General features: G+C 46.1%; 2 protein-coding genes across 12 annotated transcripts in view; one reads left to right on the top strand and one right to left on the bottom strand.

Moving 5' to 3' along the window:
- Window positions 1–16,672, bottom strand: part of PAK5 (p21 (RAC1) activated kinase 5) — a 312,051-nt gene that overhangs the window by 138,331 nt on the left and 157,048 nt on the right. The gene's annotated exons all lie outside the window — the stretch shown is intronic.
- LOC106036616 (D-beta-hydroxybutyrate dehydrogenase, mitochondrial-like) lies at window positions 869–15,693 on the top strand. Its single transcript, XM_013182120.3, has 4 exons — window positions 869–1,482; window positions 7,819–7,971; window positions 10,432–10,562; window positions 13,158–15,693. The coding sequence occupies exons 1-4, from the start codon at window positions 921–923 to the stop codon at window positions 13,503–13,505; spliced, it is 1,194 nt and encodes a 397-aa protein (XP_013037574.3). The 5' UTR covers window positions 869–920; the 3' UTR covers window positions 13,506–15,693.

The raw sequence follows: 16,672 nt of genomic DNA, 5'->3' as shown, positions 1-16,672 counted from the left end.
GGCACAAAACAGCTTAGAGCCCGAGTAAATATTGGCAGATCTGCAGCGAAATACAATAAATAGACATGAATGCCTTGGCCCATGGAAAAGAGACTTAAACAATAATTAGTCAGTTTTTCTTTAGAAAAGAGAAACTCCTTAGTTTCGCCTTCATTCGAAACACGCTGTATCAGCACAAAGGGATCCCAACACAAACATAAATGTGGCTGCCTCCAGGGACAAGTGCCGTTTTTGGACACTCATGCCCAGCAAGGCTCTGCCAACTCTGGAACACCCCTGCCATGGCCGGAGACAGGCGATACCTGTTTGACGGACAAACTCCTAAATGTGAACAAGGCTGGCTGTGGAGCTACAGGGATACAAATTAGGCAAATGCCTAGGAACATCCCTGCGTGTATTAAGTCCAGCTGCTTCCTCTGATGCTGTCTATATGTCGATGAATGACTCTTTGTATTTTTTACAGGCCCGCTTTAACTCACAGTCGGTGATAAAGTCACCTGGTTCTTTCAAGCACTTCATTTTACTCAGAGGAGGCACATATGACATACCTTCCCTTCCAATAGCTGCTTGGAGAGTTTTTCAGATGAAAGAAAGGGCAGAGAACACACTGCCTAACCGAACGTCTCCTGTAGTCTTGGCACTCGGGGATCTTTGCTCAGCAAAGTAGGACTGTTAGAAACAGATACGGAGTCCCCACCGAGCAGTGCCTATAGGCACCCCTTGACACAGCACAGCAGACACAGACCTGCACCACAGCAAACCCCATTCACTTAACAGGCCAACTAGAGCATAACAACGATGCTGGATTACAAATCCCGATCCCATGGATCCTGAAACACTTGTGATGTTTTCATTTCATGCCCTAGGGCCAAAATCTCCCGCAGTGTCTACAAACACTTGGAGGACACCTTGAACTGCCCATGGGAGCTCCGGCGCAACTCCAGCTCCCTTCTGACCCTACCGATGCGGCCAGGAGCTACCTGGAACCGAGCAGCGCCGGGCAGGTGAAGCCACCATCCCTGGGCAGCGGGCGGGCAGCTCGGCGGGGGAACCCCCCGGAGACCCCGCCTGGACCGAGGGCGGTGCTTGAAGGGGGGGGCACCCTCTGCCGGCCGCCTCCTGGGACCCACACGGTACGGTGGGGCAGCATGTGGGTCACAGCCCTCCTCCTCCTCCTCGCCCTGCTGCTGCTGGTGCTGCTGCTGGGACGACGAGGGGCGTCGCGGCTGGAGCCTGCCGGCCGGGCCGTGCTCATCACCGGCTGCGACAGCGGCTTCGGGCACCTGCTGGCGCTGCGCCTGCACCGCCTCGGCTTCACCGTGTTCGCCGGCTGCCTCTGCCCGGGCGGCGCCGGGGCGCGGCGGCTGCAGCGGGAGGCGGCCGCCGGGGCCGGGCGGCTGCGGGTGCTGCGGCTGGATGTGACCTGCGGCCGCGACGTGCAGGCGGCCAAGGAGCTGGTGCTGAGCCACCTGCCCGAGCGAGGTGAGCGGCGGGAGCCCCCGGACCCGAGCCGGGGCAGCGGGAGGCTGGCAGAGGGGAGCGGGGTGCTGGGGCAGTGCGCGCCCCGGGGCTGCGTGCGGTGCGATGGGGAAGGGCGCGGCTTCGGTGAGCCGGGGGGGCGCGTCCTGGGTTTGGCAGCGGGGGAAATGCCAGGGGGCAGGGATCCCCCTGGGTCCCCCTGGGTTGCTGGCAGGGGGAAACGCCAGGGAACGCGGCAAAGAACCGGAAGTGTGCCTGCACGGGAGGCGGTGGGGATGGTGGCACCTTCCTAGGCATGGTTTGTGAGAGAGTGGATGAGGACATGCAGAGGGCAGCTGCTGCACCCCTTGCCTCTCGGTACAACTTGAGGTTTGTTAAGCTGCTCCAGGGAAGGCTTACTTGGAAGGAAAGCTGGCAATTTTGCACCCTGTGAGGAGCATACACCAAGAACGGACAGATTTCAGCTTGCACAGTAAGTGTAGGCAACCTAAATCCTAAATGAGAACATGCGACGCGGTACGCACAAAAGGGCCATGTTTACATCAGGGCAAACGTCACCCGCTGTAACACCGAGGGACGCACGTGGGTCAGGCACACTTACTGAGATCAGACGATTCCCTCAATTACAGACGAGCAGTCCCTGCTCACACAGGGAATACAAGTGGAGAATAAAGCATGCAGAGTGAGGATGACACACAAGGCCACTCCCTGCCTGGTTCATTAGCACCTTGGGAATGGGTTGAAATGAGAGGTGATGTAAGAAGAAACCTCCACGCTGCTCATTAAGGATGTGTATTTATGGTTGATCTTGACCTTATCTGATTAAGAGGCAGAGCCTTCCTCAGGGGCCCTCCAAGCTGTAGGGCCAATGCAGATGACTTACAAAAGCCCTTAGAGCCAGAGGGGGCGCAGGGTCTGCATCACCTCAAACTCTGGGTTACAGATAATTTATCCTGTGGCTCTGGTGCCTTATGCAATGGCCATGCTCATGCTAGCATGTAGACTATTGAGTCAAAGTTCAGGACACCCTGCTGGCTGCCCTTGCTGCTTCTAGGCATGTGGACATGCCTTCAGAGCAAGGCAAATCTCACCAGAGACATCAGGGCTTGGTGGAGGGGCCGGGGAGGACGTGAGCTGTGCAGCAGTGCGGATGCTGTGCACGCACTCTGTGCACAGAGAGGGGCTTTCGGCCCAGCCCATATACCCTCAGCGCAGCGCTCGGCACACGCAGACAGAGCACGGTCCCTAGGAAACCTTGTCCTGTTGGTGGTCAGCTTTTCTGCTGCAACATCGCGAGGGTATGCTGCAAAGGTAGAAAGGAGATCATAGTTTTATAGATCCCGATAGAACATATGCCATTTGGGAAAACTCCCAATTATCAAGTAGTCTTCTTCCTAGGTTTATTAAATAAGAAGGTGCAAAGGAGTTATTTTAATACCTGATATTAATGGAGTGAATGCCACAAGTTGTCTTCACAATTTATAAAGTACATGGGCATAAATATTTTTATCTCAAACGTAATGAAACTGTAAGGATACTCTACAGTCTTTATGCAAAAAAATCAGTAGGGATGTTCCTTCTTGGCATCTCTGAAAATAGATGTGTTTTCTTTGGTATTTTAACTTTATGAGAACAGTTTCAATTTAATGATTCATCTGAAGGTTAACTCTCAAATGAGCCATTTGATTTGATAAAGACAGTAATTGCAATTTATTTACATTTGGGTCAAAGATTCTTTTATTTATTTCCCCCCCCCCCCCCCCACTGGAAAGAGAATTCTGAACCACTGATAATTGCATTTATGTTTTGAAAGTACCTAGAAGGTGAGAAAATTATGCGGCTGTAAAGAGCAGTTTATCTGCTACCCAAAGGTTCCCGAAGGGTGGCCAGCAGAGCATGGGCCGTGCTGTCCCTCTGGTTAAGGAACTCCCCGCAGCGAAACCTTCGGGCATTTTCCCTAGTGGATCATAGAGCAGCCAGGGCCTACAGCATGAGACCAACCACACTGAAAATCAGTCAGACACTTGTAAAAGGGAGAAAATGAGCAGGTGATGCGTCCAGTAGACTGTTTTAAGAAGGCATTTGTCAGCTACAAATCTGCTCTTCATTTTTGTGCAAACCATTCAAACCGAAGCAGAAATTCAGTGAGTTGTGTCAAAGGTAAATCAGCGTGATTTACTCCAATAGTAAATCAGGGGTTAGCTTACTTAAAAAGCTATGGAAGCATCTACCATCATAAAAGTTACTGGACGGGGTCTGTATGTCTGGGCCAGCCTCTAAGTCCTGCTGACCAGCTCCGGCTCTGCCACTCCAACCCCTCCCTCAGCTCAGGATAATTCTGCTCAGCGGCTCCCTGCAGAAACTGAGAAAGAGTCCTCGGTCACCAGAGCCACTAGGATCCCTTTAGGGGCTGTTCCCTCTCTTCTCTTTATGCCGTTTGTACTCCGATCAGTTTCACTCAAGTACCAAAGATGTTAAATACGTCACATCATGCTGGAATCTAACTTCGGATCACTAAACCACTCCCGTGTCATTCCAAAAGTGGTCAAAAAGGAACAATGTCAGCCACCTGCGGGCTTAATGCAATCCATTTCAGCCTGATACTTTTGAAGATGTACTGAAACAGTGAGAAAGCAGTTAAATGATTTGATGGCATTTTGGCATGGCCCCAGTTTAGATAAGAAACTCCAAAGAGCAGTGAAATCAAGAACAGACTTTCAAGTTTAGAAAATGTGGCTGACTTCAGATATTACCTGTGTGCAGGCACCTGCGCACAAATGTGAACGTGCACAGAAATGTGTCTTGCAAGCACACAGCTTGATTGACTTGAACAGGAAGAAAACTTGGAAGAATTTCTGGAAAAACATCAGGCACCTCTTGGGCCTAGACATGGACTTTGGATATGTGCTTTTTGGCCAACATGCGCTGACATGGAAATTATCTGGGAGGTTATGCAAGAGCTAGGGTTCTCCTGAAAGCCTCACTAATCTTAAGTTAGGTTTCCTAAAGTGATTCTTTAGATCCCCTGCTATCTCTCTTAATCTTTGTCCTCAGAATCCATTTTCCCAACACAGAGATCAGCGAAAATCTCTTTGACATCCAGTTCTGCTTTCCAGTTTATTTATTCCCTGCCTGCTGTAGTCTGACACCCCTCTTCCTAACCCCTGCTTGGACTGAGTTCTGTTTTGGCAGTCTGAGCAAATTTTGCCTTCCAGATCAAACACCAGCTGCTTTTTCCTACCGTGTCTGTGCACGGGCACTCTGAGAAAATGCGATGTCTCTTTCCTTTGGCTGTTCAGTCTCACTTGTGCCGTGTCCTTCTAGGAGGCAGTGAATTGACTGGCTCTGGGTATGAAAGACTCGATCAAGCTCTACCAAGGAGATCTGGATGTCAGGACATCCAGAGCAGAAGGCTTTCACTAGATGCACAGATCTTCAGATCTTCCTTGAGCTTTCTTATGGCCATTACACTTGTATATTGCAGACTGCCTCTGGATTTCTCCCAGGGATCCTGTTGTTAACATGAACACAGGAAATCCTCCTGCATCTGACCAGACCCTAGGCTGGAAATCATGCCTGAAAACTGCCACCTGGGACCCCTTCCCCCTTGCGGAAGGATGTCAGGATTCAGCATGTCAGGATTCAGCAAAGCCTTACGTGCTTGTGATATGTGGTACTTGGGAATCTCCATACAGAATCAGGCACCCAGGGAACAGGGAGCCTGTTCCACCCAGAGGAGGCCACCGCTGGGGACACTGCAGGCTTTTTGGTAATTTCTCTCTAAGGACTGTATTTCTCAGGTTCCCCAAGCTGCACTTGTCTAAGCAAATACACAAAGTATTTTGCAGGCAGGTTTATAGCATTATTTTTCACCTCAAGTGTTTCAAGAAAGGAAGACCAAAGCTGATTCAAGTAACCTTACTACAGAGCTGGACAGGTTGTTTTTCATGTGATAGTAAATTTTCTGAAAAAAACAGTATGTGGCAATAATGAACTGCTCATTATTTGGGTAGAATTTGGCAAATTGATTCATACACAGTAGTGTCAGAAAAATTGTAGAAAACTTCAGAAAATTTTCCATTTGGAGATGCTAAAACATTCTGCTGAGGAACAGTATGTTTCACTTGAGGCCAAATAAAATGCTTTGAGCTGACCCCAAGCAAAGGCTCTTTTTATGTTTCACTTAATCTTTTCCTCAAAAGAGTCTGTTTCAGTTTAACTCAAGCCACTTTTTCTTCTCTTGACTTTTGATCCGGCCACTGCAAAGAAAGAGGGAGCCTTTTTTCTGTGAATCCTGCCTGTTTGTACACACGGGCTAGCCTCCCCACTAACAGCCTTCAGTTCTTGAAGTGCTCGAGAGAAAGCTGGCAAGTGGCTGAAGAGAAAACTTTTGCCTTGCAAACCAAATTCTGCATTTCATAGTTCAGAGAAACAGGAAGAAAATCAATCTCTTCAAGTCCAATGGCCATATTTCTGAAGTCCTAATGAATCCTGGGGTACACGGAGCAAGTGTTCTCGCTGCGCTGTGCAGGATGCAGTAGCAAAAGCAAGATGACTTTTTTAGTTAGAAAAGGTAAAGCTCAGAAGATCAAGGAACAGCTCTGGCCATGCTGTTAGGCCTTAGATTGCGTTGTGTTAGAGTTAGCTTATTTAAAAATAAACCTGAGTACGGATACCTGCAGCCTTAAGTGGAAACAGATGGGGTATGCATCTACTCAGTCCATCTGCAGATCAGATCGCAAGCGACTACAACTATTGATAATTGGCTCTTCCAGAGGATGCTAATCCATTGATCTTGAAGCATTTTACAAGGGGATCAGTTCCAGGGTGCTGGTTCCATTTTAAGATGGGGAAATAAAGCCAAAGAATGATGGGAAGGCCTGGAACAACAGGGCAACGGCATGGGAAAGAAGGGTCTCTTGTAGTATATATGTGTTAGGAGATCTTACAGAGCTCTGTTTTACAAACTAATTCTAGAAAATTGTCCATTTCAGCTTTAACTATTGCTATGAATGAGTTCCTGTATTAGCATTTCTTGGCAGGGCTCTGGAAGGACCAAGATACAGTGAATCCATCACAGGAGCTTTGTCAGACAAGCTCAGAAAGAAAAGAGGTCAGCCCAAGGGGTTCTGCAGCACCTTCTCCAGGGTGACCACAGGCCTCCTGCAAGCATCTTTGCCCCCATGGGTACAGGAGACATCACACACAGACTCTCCGGCCAGAGGAAGGAAGAGGGGTGCTGTTACCCACTGCCTCACCAGAAACCTAGACCTGGAGGTCCTGTGGAAAGCATCAGAAAACAGTCATTTGCCTCAAACAGACATGCACAACACCTCTTAAAATAGTAAACTTATCTATTTCTCAGGCAACTCCATGTACTTCTTAATTACCCCTCTGCTCACCTAGAAATACCCTTAGTCAGGATTTGAGAACAGAAACAGCAGTGTTTCCAGAAGCACCGTGTCACTGCTTCACCACGCGCCTGCAGCTATGTGCTCTGTGGGCCAGAAAAGTCAGCACGGCTTCATCAGCGTTTAGGCAGCATGTCAGCTCCAAACTGCCAGCACCGCCACTCTCCGACAAAAAGCACGTCCAACAGCCGGGGTTCTGCGCAGTGCTCACATGAAACAGTCTATGGCTTTGGGCTAAAGGGCTCGGTGCAGAGTTGGGTCAGAACAAGCTCTGCTGCCTGTAAAGATCTGCTGGAAAATGCTGAAATCTTACTGTGTTTCAGGGGCTGGGCTCCTCGTGCCAAGCCCTGTTGTTACCTGGGGAATAGAGCTAGCCAAGGAACAAAATCCAGAAAACGCTAGGGCTGCCGACCTTGCTTGGTTACGTCACCCAGTGCTGTGCCCACGTACCCGACTGTGGCTGATTTCAGAAGGAATTGATGCTCAGCCTCCTGGAAAAGGAGCCAAGATGTAGGCTCCTAAATTAGTCAGGCACTTTGAAAATATTACCCCTTAGCCTTTAGACTGCTTAATGTAATTTTCACAAAGCTGCTCGTAGCACACAGTGGGATTCAAGTAATTAAAATAGCATGATACACCACATTGGCAGTAATAAGTAGTCTCCCAGATCATGTTATTCATAAATAACTTAAGAAGACTGTAAAGTGAGTGATTATTAAATAGCACTGAGACTTATATTGTCCAGCTAATGGCCACAATTACATTCCTTCATTAAACAAAACATGCCTGTGCTTATCAGTAGAAAAGACAAAAAGATAATGCAACTGAAAAATTGCTTTCAAGGCTTCAGATCACTCATGTTGGTTGGTCACCTAAAGGTGGTTGTTTTTCTGTAAAAGATGCTTGCTAAGACATTTCTCTTCTTCAGGTTTTTGGGGGCTTGTGAACAATGCAGGAATATCAACATTTGGTGAGACAGGATGGCTGTCTATGGAAAAATATGAAAAATTTACAGATGTGAATCTTCTTGGGAGCATCAGGACAACCCTGGCATTTCTTCCCCTTCTGAGGAAATACAAGGGTAATGCTAATCCACTGTTATTTAGAGTTGTAGAATAATTAGCTTACTATAATCAGGGTAATGTAGCACCTATAAAAGAAGCCTTAATTGTCTCTCATTGAACTGAAATGACAGCTTCCTTCTGTGTGGCCTGAAAGAGCAACTTGATCCTGAAAAGAGGGTAAAGTCATAAGGAGAAAAGAACCCTTACAGATTCTGGCTTTGCGATACATAAAACCCCCACTATTTACAAACAAGGAATCGTCTCAGTATTTGACTCAAAACAGAGAGAAAAAAAATGCTTACAGCAGGATATGAAGCTCAGGCAAGGCTTTGTAAGCACTGCCAATCAGGAAAAAAATAATACAATAATCTCCTGTTTAACTTTTTTATTTAGGCTTCACTGTTTTAGTGTGTGGCGATCAGGAGAGGAAGGATGATCCTACAGAGGTAAACTAGAGCCATTCCGCTGGCAGTTCCAGGCCTAGCAAGATCCTATGGCCTAGGGCAAGAAACTCCCAAGTATGTGAAACAGTGCCATACAGAGATGCATGGGTAGCAAATGGGATAAATGTGTTTGCATGAACCTCCGTACGCATGTGCTTTGCCCTTTCTTCTGATCAGAAATGGTTCAAATAGCTCTCTACAGCATTGCAGCATGTCTCAGTTGCTTTGCAGTTTGTTCCTTACTTGTCCCCACCTCTGTTTGGGAAACAAAGATACCCTTTTCCTTTCTCCCCCTTTTGCTTAGCTTGCCTGTTTAAGTTGTAAGCTCTTTAAGGCAAGGATTTGTTCCACTGTGCGTGCACGGCATCAAGCCCGGTAGGGGCTAGCTCTCGTCTGGAATCCCCAGAGGTCACTGTTAACACACCACGTTGGTAAGATGAAAGGATCCTCGTTTTCATTACTTTGCTTCTTCCTGCTTGGTTGCCTTTGGCTGATATTTTGATGCAAGAAAAAAAGAAGCCTTTAAATACTGCAAGCTGGACGTGTTTTTGTAAAAGAACGTACCCAGTGGGAAACAGCAGACATATTATGTGCCTATTACATGAGAAGACATCGCTTTCTTTCTGTGATGTCTTATTAAATGCTAAAACTCTGTGATGCCCTAAAACTCTGTGATAACTCCCAGCATTCTCCTGGGAAAGCCAGGTTTCAGTTACCTTAGGCAAAGAGAGAAGTTAAATGATGTGTCCCGCCTCCTGGGTATATGCCCCACATTGCTTAGCGAGTGGAAAAAGGAGGCAGTGGTCATCCTACTGTCTCTTATCCAGCGGCCGTGTCCCTGTGGAAGGGGCTGGCTGCCATTTCAGGATGGGCGACTGTTCCAAGAAAAGCTTCAAGGTTATTGGTACTTGTACAGGGGGTATTTCCCTCCAGCCTAGGACCATGCATCTAACTCAGAGAGGAGCACCATTCCCCCATAGCTTTCCCAGATGGTGAGGCCAGCTGATGCAGCATCTCAATCAACAAGCTGGTCATCCCTCTCCCACTGTCGCATATAAGACTTAGCCCAGATGCTGTGTAGGAAGGCAGGGAACCTAACTCAGAATGACAGAGTTCACTGCATTCCCACGATACCCTTCTGATAGCCCCACACCATTTGGTCAGGTCTGGAACCCAGATGTCTTCTGCATCTGTGGCAGCAGTAGGAATGGTACTGTGTTTTATCAATTGTTAGCTATGAAGATGCTCTCTATCACCTCTAGTATTTGTATGTATTATATATAAGTATATGCACCACATTCACACATCTCTTACTCTATGCTATGACTATCTGATGGAAGTTGACAAGTAAACAATGGAAACAGACCATAGCCCAATGCCTCAAATGAGAAATCTCTGCTGCTTAACGCATGCAGGCGCTTGGCAAGAAATACAAAGGGAAGTCACAGCATGGCGGGGTAAGGCTGCACACACTTTGTCAAGTCACCTTTCTCTGGTGAAGCTCATCACTGCACAATCTGATTTGGACTTTATATGCCCAGCTGTAAGCCAGGACTCAGAGCAGAGACATCATTAGCACAGAAAAGATGGTATTCGCAGTCATGTAGCCACCAAAAGGAAAATCATCTGCTGCTCTCCTCTGCCTAGTTCTTCACCTATTACTAGTCTTTTATTACTATTTTTCAGTCTAAAAATTTTAAAGGAATGCTTCGCTTCCATCTCTTTCATCTTCTGTCATCTGAGTCAATTGGCTCAGAAGGAATAAGCAGCACATTGAGAATGTGTTATGCTTTGTCTAGTCCAGCATCTGTCACTAGATGGAAGGAAGTTTTTTTGCATGAATTTCTCTGCTTTACAGAGCTGAGTGAACTGTTTTGCTGGGACTGCACATTTACACAGCCCAGCTTTGGCATCTTGCACAGTAAAATAGCAACATGCTAAATACCACATTGCTAGCAGTTCAGAAGACTTCAGTAAATCAATTCTGTTTGAAAGACTGAGAGTGAAAAGTTATTTTCACTGTGTTCTTTCCAGGACGTATTGTCTTCATGTCCAGCATTATTGCCTATTTTGCTTTGGGAAATGGCATTTATTCTATGACCAAGGCTGCTATTGAAAAATTTTGTGATGCCTTAAGACTGGAAATGAAGAAGTTTGGTGTTCAGGTAAGTGATGCAATAAGCAGCTGTTCCGTGAAACCTCCTGCTATTTCAAACATTGTTTTTTGTATGAGAAAGGGACGAATTTCACTCCTGAATCTTCCTCCAGAGCTGAAATGCATTATTTTGTGGGAAGGAAGCAAGTAGCTTCTACAAATAACGAACAATGGAGGGGGGTTGGAAATTTAGGCTGAGGGAAGACCACCTCTGTGACAACATTGTGACTTCCACCCTTTCTCCATATCCTCTATAGTGGAGAAACTTTCTGAGACAGGCCTGCCTGAGCAGTGCCACGCTCTGCGAAGAGCCTGTAATAATATGAAGCAACTGAAACTTTCTCCAGGGTAGCTGCAGGAGCAAAGAGCCCAGGTGTGAGCACTGTGCAGCAAGAAGGAAGGCTTGTCACCTACCTTAGGGTTTTTTTTCTCTCTCCCCCTTCTCACATCAGTGCTTAAAAGCTCATTTTTTTTCTGGGAACAGCTACACTGCAAGAGGCAGTATTCATGCAGAGCAATTTTTTATTTTCTTAACCTAAGAGGCTGTAAGAGTGCTCTTAGTGCTCTACCTAAGAAACACTGATAGTCAAACCTGAAGCTTAGATCACTAAGTAGCTTTACTGGGCTTTTTCCTTGGAGTCACTCCACAGCTGAAACACTTCTGAAACACTGAAAGCCCTCCCTGGAAGATTTACATTGGTGTACTCTCTACATGCACAGAGCATGTAGAGTGCTGTTTGTAAGCTTTGTGTTGGAAGAAATTGCTGCTATGCCTCTATAAAGTGCCCCTCTTGGATAAATATAAAATGATATAAAATGCAAGTGATTTCACACATCCTAATACCACACAGCATGATGAGGATTTGAATCGATTAGCTGAGGATAATCTCAAATGGATGGAAGAGCTTAGTTTAACAGGTTAATTACTGTGGTCATTTTAGGATTTTTACTGTTCCCACCCCCAGAATAACCCCAGCACACAATATGGTAGCTCAGACTGACAAACATTTCCAGAATATCTATGAAAATTATTTTTCTGTTTCTCACAGTGTGCAGGACACTGGCTGGCCTTTGCTGCGGGACCTACCCTGCAGAGAGCCTGCAGAACACACGCTTCCTCTTCACTTTGCTCCCTTCCCTGGCCCTGCTGCTCCCATCTTCCTGCCAGGAGATGGTGGCCCAGGGGTGGCAAGGGACAGATGGAGCCATGGCTCTGTCCCACTGAACTCTGGCCAGGCAAGCTGGCTGCATACAGGAAACAAAGTGTGTTTTCCACTAGCAAAACCCTAAGGAAAATCAGGGGAAAAAAAAAAAAAAAAAAAGCATAGGATCTCCTAGCCAGCTCCAAAAACTATTCAAAGCCTTTCTTTAAAATGAATGTGGGAAGTTTTCTATTGGGATTAGCTTGGCTAATACAGAACACTGCTGAAAAGAGCACCCAAAGTGAGGGCTCTGCAAGATGCCCCGTGGCAAACCTGCCTGAGGCACTCTCGGGCATTCCCAGCTGTGTGTGCTGTCTCTCAGGGGGCTACCTGCACCCCATCCTGCTGTTTGCATGTGGCTCTGGCACTGGCACGCAGGGTGCTGGTGGCCAGGCAGGATGAGAGCCCGGCACGTACCGGTGATGGTGCCCCAGCCTCTGGTAGATGGGCTGGAAGGCAGACTGGGGGCATCAAGGTTTGAAATTAATGCAGATTTCCAAAGAATGTCTGTCAGATCCCCAAGTCTCTTACATGGCTCAGCACCGTTCTTCCTCCCATTTTGTTATAGTCTCTAGGAATCAGGTCAGTTAAATGCCATGGAGATTATTTGTTTTCTTTGCACATCCACAAGCAGTTTTAACAAGCCAGCAGCTAGCTGAGGTATTCCAGGAAAAGCGTGCACACTGTGAGTGCCAAGCCTGCTCTGAAATTCCCTGGAAGTCAGCAGAACAGCAGAATAATACATGCAAAGGAAACAGGCTGAGCAGCAAAGGCTTTGTACACTTTGAATTTAAGTCTACATGCAAAGAAATCTGTGGAAATTTGCTAATGACTTCACTGGAGCAGGACCTTTGGCCCTCTTTGTACTTGTTGTACTAACCATACCTATTTCCTTTTAATTACACCCACTTGGGGAAAACGGCACTTCTTTCCCCAGAAATTGTTAAGTTTCTTTAACATCCCCTTTTGTTCAAAATTGGGGCAAAAATTTGCCAATTGCAAGATTTGCCACCAAGTGAAAAACCCAAAGTATTCCACCTTGGAGACATCAAAGTCATACTGAAATGCTTTGCCTCAGTGTTGTCACAACATTTACACTGCTAAGCGTGCCATACAAATCAACGATGCACTCGGGCATTCTGTGAAGGTATGCCGAGTAGTCAAAACAAGAACATTAATACCAGAGTGAAATGAGGAAGCCAGAATAAAGCACCTCTGCAACTGTAAATGCTTCATGGGAATATATTTGATTTCAGTGAAGTTTTCAAGGTTAAAATTTCCACAAAGCAGCATTTTCTGGAAGAAATCTGTTTGCAGAAAGCTTTTGATCTGTTTTATTATGTTATTTAATTGAATTCAGAATGACTGATTGCATTTTGATAAGTTTTACATTTTGCTTGTAGGTCTCTATTATTCAGCCAGGAAACTATGCACGCTCTACCAATATCCAGCCACCAGTCAGTGCCGAAGAGATTTGGAATGAACTCAGCGAAGAGGAAAAGGCAGTTTACAACAAGGAGTACGTTCAAGAGCGGGCAAACTTTTTCAACAACATCCTCAGCGAAGGAAGCCCTAATGGCAATGAAGTTGTAGATGCTATGGTTGATGCTTTAATGTCTCCTGCACCCAAGGCACGTTACATGGTAGCAAGGCTAAAGGAAAAAGCACTGGTGATTGTATGTGCTTTATTTCCAACTGCTGTGATGGATTTTTTTCTGTCTTATGCACTAAGTAAAGTCAAGCTTACATAGCCAGCATTGGTATCATTTAATGACTTGGGCTAGGCAACTTTTTAAACTGCGAAAGCCATGGCTCCATGTAATGCCCCCAGAAATCATGTTATGACACCGACTAACTGACACAAACTTTGGAGGGTCTCCCTGCTCAGAACTGTCACTTGTTCATACAGAAGAACATGTAGGACCTCAAGTAAAATTCACACAGTTGTCTAGTAACTGTATTTCTCTTGTAGAGAAAGAACAGGGCCACTTACGGTACTTTAGGTATTGCCTAGAAAATTTAATGCAGCTTTTCCTAATACAATACCAAATTACTGCGTTAGAGACATGACAGAGGCAAAATGGAGCATATCCTACAGGGCAACTGCATACCTGAAATCAGTATGGCAGAGATGAAAGCATCTTATGTGTAGGAGCCTAAATAGTAATTTATTAGAGGTGATGGGAGGAGGCTAATGGAAAAATGAGGAATGAGCAACAGACCTTGAAACACTTTGAATGTAGCTGTGACTTTAGAAAGTTAGGAAGTGTTAAATAAGTAATCAAGTTGTATTCTTAGCAATGAAACAGTAGCTTGGCTAACTGCAGTTCAGTGCTTATTCATGTGTTAGGGATAAATCTGTAACAAAGCCAATATGTGATGGACTTTGAAAAATAAGTAGCACATTCTATTTACAACTGAATATTCAATCCTAAATAAACTCTATTTATCTAATGTCTGGATAAATCAACATACTAACCTAAAGTGTAGTCACAGGGCTAAACACCAGGGTGACAAGAACCAGAATGCAGCAGCAACCTGTAGCTTAAGAAGAACATACTAAGCCCGGAGTTCTGTTTTTGCTACTACTATAGGGGTTAAGGTCTGATGGAAAAACTATCTATTCATATGAACAGGAAAACTTTAGCGACATATGACAGTAATTGAGCACGCTGGCTTCATTAGCAGTCTCCTTCTACCTGCTGTGGAAAAATTTCTGGTTTACACATAAATAGTTTTAAATTTGACTTGTTTGTGGCATGGCACAAAATCCAAGAACTAGAGGAGCGAAGATCCCAGAATAACTGGGATCAACTATGGTGACAGTGGTAGATACAGGGCAGCAGCATGAAGCATTAGCCTCCCTTGTGCCAGGTCTCCCGTATCAAAACAAAGGCTCTGGTATAGTAGGTTGGGGGGCTGAACCAGAAATCACATGCTACACCTGGGATGTCTTTCCTAATGGATGCAATCAATTACTGAGAAAAGTTTTTCTCTCTCTCGTGGTGGGCAATTTGGCCGTCTGAACCAGGAGCACAGGGACAATGAGCAAACAGACTGGCTATTCCAGGTCTTCTCCAGACAGCACTTGGTGGTGGAACAGCCACCTTGTTGGACCTTTTCTAGGCTGTGGAACATTTTATTTCTCTTCCCAAGTGCTGGACCCATCCCTGCAGCTGGCATTAGTAAAAGGACAAGCCAGGGCTCCCACCCGTTCCACTGCCTGTCAACAGCAAGATTATCAGATGATTATCTTTCGCTCTCCTCATTTAACCACAACTGAGCAAGGCCAAGCAAGGGAACAGGAATGAGGCTTATTCCAACTGAACCAACTGATTTCTTGTATAGGAATTCCCCCTGCTTGACCTCAGGGATTTCAGCAGCCTTACATTGCTTGGGACCAGGGGGTTTCATGCTCTTAGACATTCTTTGTGCAGATTACCCTTCCTTACAGTAAGCAGCACTGAACTCAACAAGCAGCTCTGAAAACCAGATGTTTCTCCAGGAAACACGCAACAAACCCGTCTCTGCCTCAGAGATGCTGCTGCTTTCCAGCACGTGTTCTCCCCTCTATTTGTATTTCTAAAAGCTGCAGCAATACCTCAGCGCTGCTGAGAGCCTGCACCTTCAGGAGAGCAGCCTCCCAGATACGGATGACTTGAAGTATTTCCAACTGAAAATTCCTCCTTTATTGGCTGTGTATGTGGTGAAGCATGTGCTCAATATTTCATTAGCCTCGTGTAACATCAGATGAGCAACACTCCAGAACATTTATTCCTTGGTCTTGAAAACTAAGAACATGCAGTGCGTAGTGCCTCACGCAGGGTACAGTGACAGGCTGGATGAGAACAGATGGGACAAATGAAGGCAGTTTATATTTTCATTGCTGCCTAACCTGCCAGTGTGAAAGCTAACTGAAAAACAGCCACAAAAAGATTATCTTTCATCTTCCCCCTCAGCTTTTTAATATTATGATTTGAAGATAAAGAACTAATCAAGAGAGAGTCAGAGCTTCACTTATTAACAGGCCTGATGCACTCCTACTGAAAGTCATCTGGAGTCCTCCCACTGCATTACATGGGCTCCAAGGCATAGCATTAGACAAGTGAACCTAAAAAAACAGAGGGAATGATTTCAGAGTCCCTGGGCTTAATAGGAGAGAGACCCTCACAAGCAACGTTGATGAAAGAGGTGCAGAATTCCTCTTTTGCAGGTCTCATAGAGCACAGAATTCACAGGGTTGGTAAAGGAAGCTTTTAGTGAACAAATATTGCTAATAATGCCAAATTTGTGACAAACTCTGAGGACCTCCAGAGCTGTCTATTCTTCACCCAAACTCCTGCCCATCTATTTGTCACTGGAAAGCTCACCTGGCTCTAGGATCCCAGCCCTCCTCCTGGTCCATGCAGGACCTGGGAAGCACTTGCTGGGAAGTGGGAAACTGCTGGACTGCCCCACCATCCCCTTTATTACTTTGCCACACCAACAGGTGAGGAATGCCTCCCGCTTACCCAGTCACCCTGAGATCACCTTTACCTCAAGTCAAGTTAAAGTACAGGCACATACAAGAAGCCTGCATTTACAACATCCAAAATAAGCAAGTTACAGTGTTTTAGGAAGAACGTAGGTGATAACCACCTCCAGAAGTTCACTGTTCCTTGCAGAACGAGGCTTTTCCTCCTATCTTGAGGGGCGCGGTTTCAGAAGGGCCCTGGTGACAACTCCCCAGAGCAGGCTGCAGGCTGCCCCGGTAGGTAGCAGATCTGTCACTGTCGCTGCATCCACATGCATCTGCACCAGTCACACAGGCATCCTCTAGGCAGTAGTGGCTGCACTGCACCCCGCTGCAGCACAATGAGCTGTGCAGGGAGTTTTACTGACACCTAGCAGCACTAACACCCTGATTTACTGCCCTGGT

Source organism: Anser cygnoides, chromosome 3 (genome assembly GCF_040182565.1).
Source record: "Anser cygnoides isolate HZ-2024a breed goose chromosome 3, Taihu_goose_T2T_genome, whole genome shotgun sequence".
Lineage (NCBI taxonomy): Eukaryota > Metazoa > Chordata > Aves > Anseriformes > Anatidae > Anser > Anser cygnoides.
The sequence above is the reverse complement of the archived record's forward strand: the minus strand, read 5'-3'. Positions and strand labels throughout refer to the sequence as shown.

Coding starts and splice junctions, on each gene's coding strand:
- LOC106036616 (XM_013182120.3), top strand. CDS start 921: ATGGGAGCTCCGGCGCAACTCCAGCTCCCTTCTGACCCTACCGATGCG. Junction 7,972..10,431: donor CCTTCTGAGGAAATACAAGG/GTAATGCTAATC, acceptor TGTTCTTTCCAG/GACGTATTGTCTTCATGTCC. Junction 10,563..13,157: donor TGAAGAAGTTTGGTGTTCAG/GTAAGTGATGCA, acceptor TTTTGCTTGTAG/GTCTCTATTATTCAGCCAGG.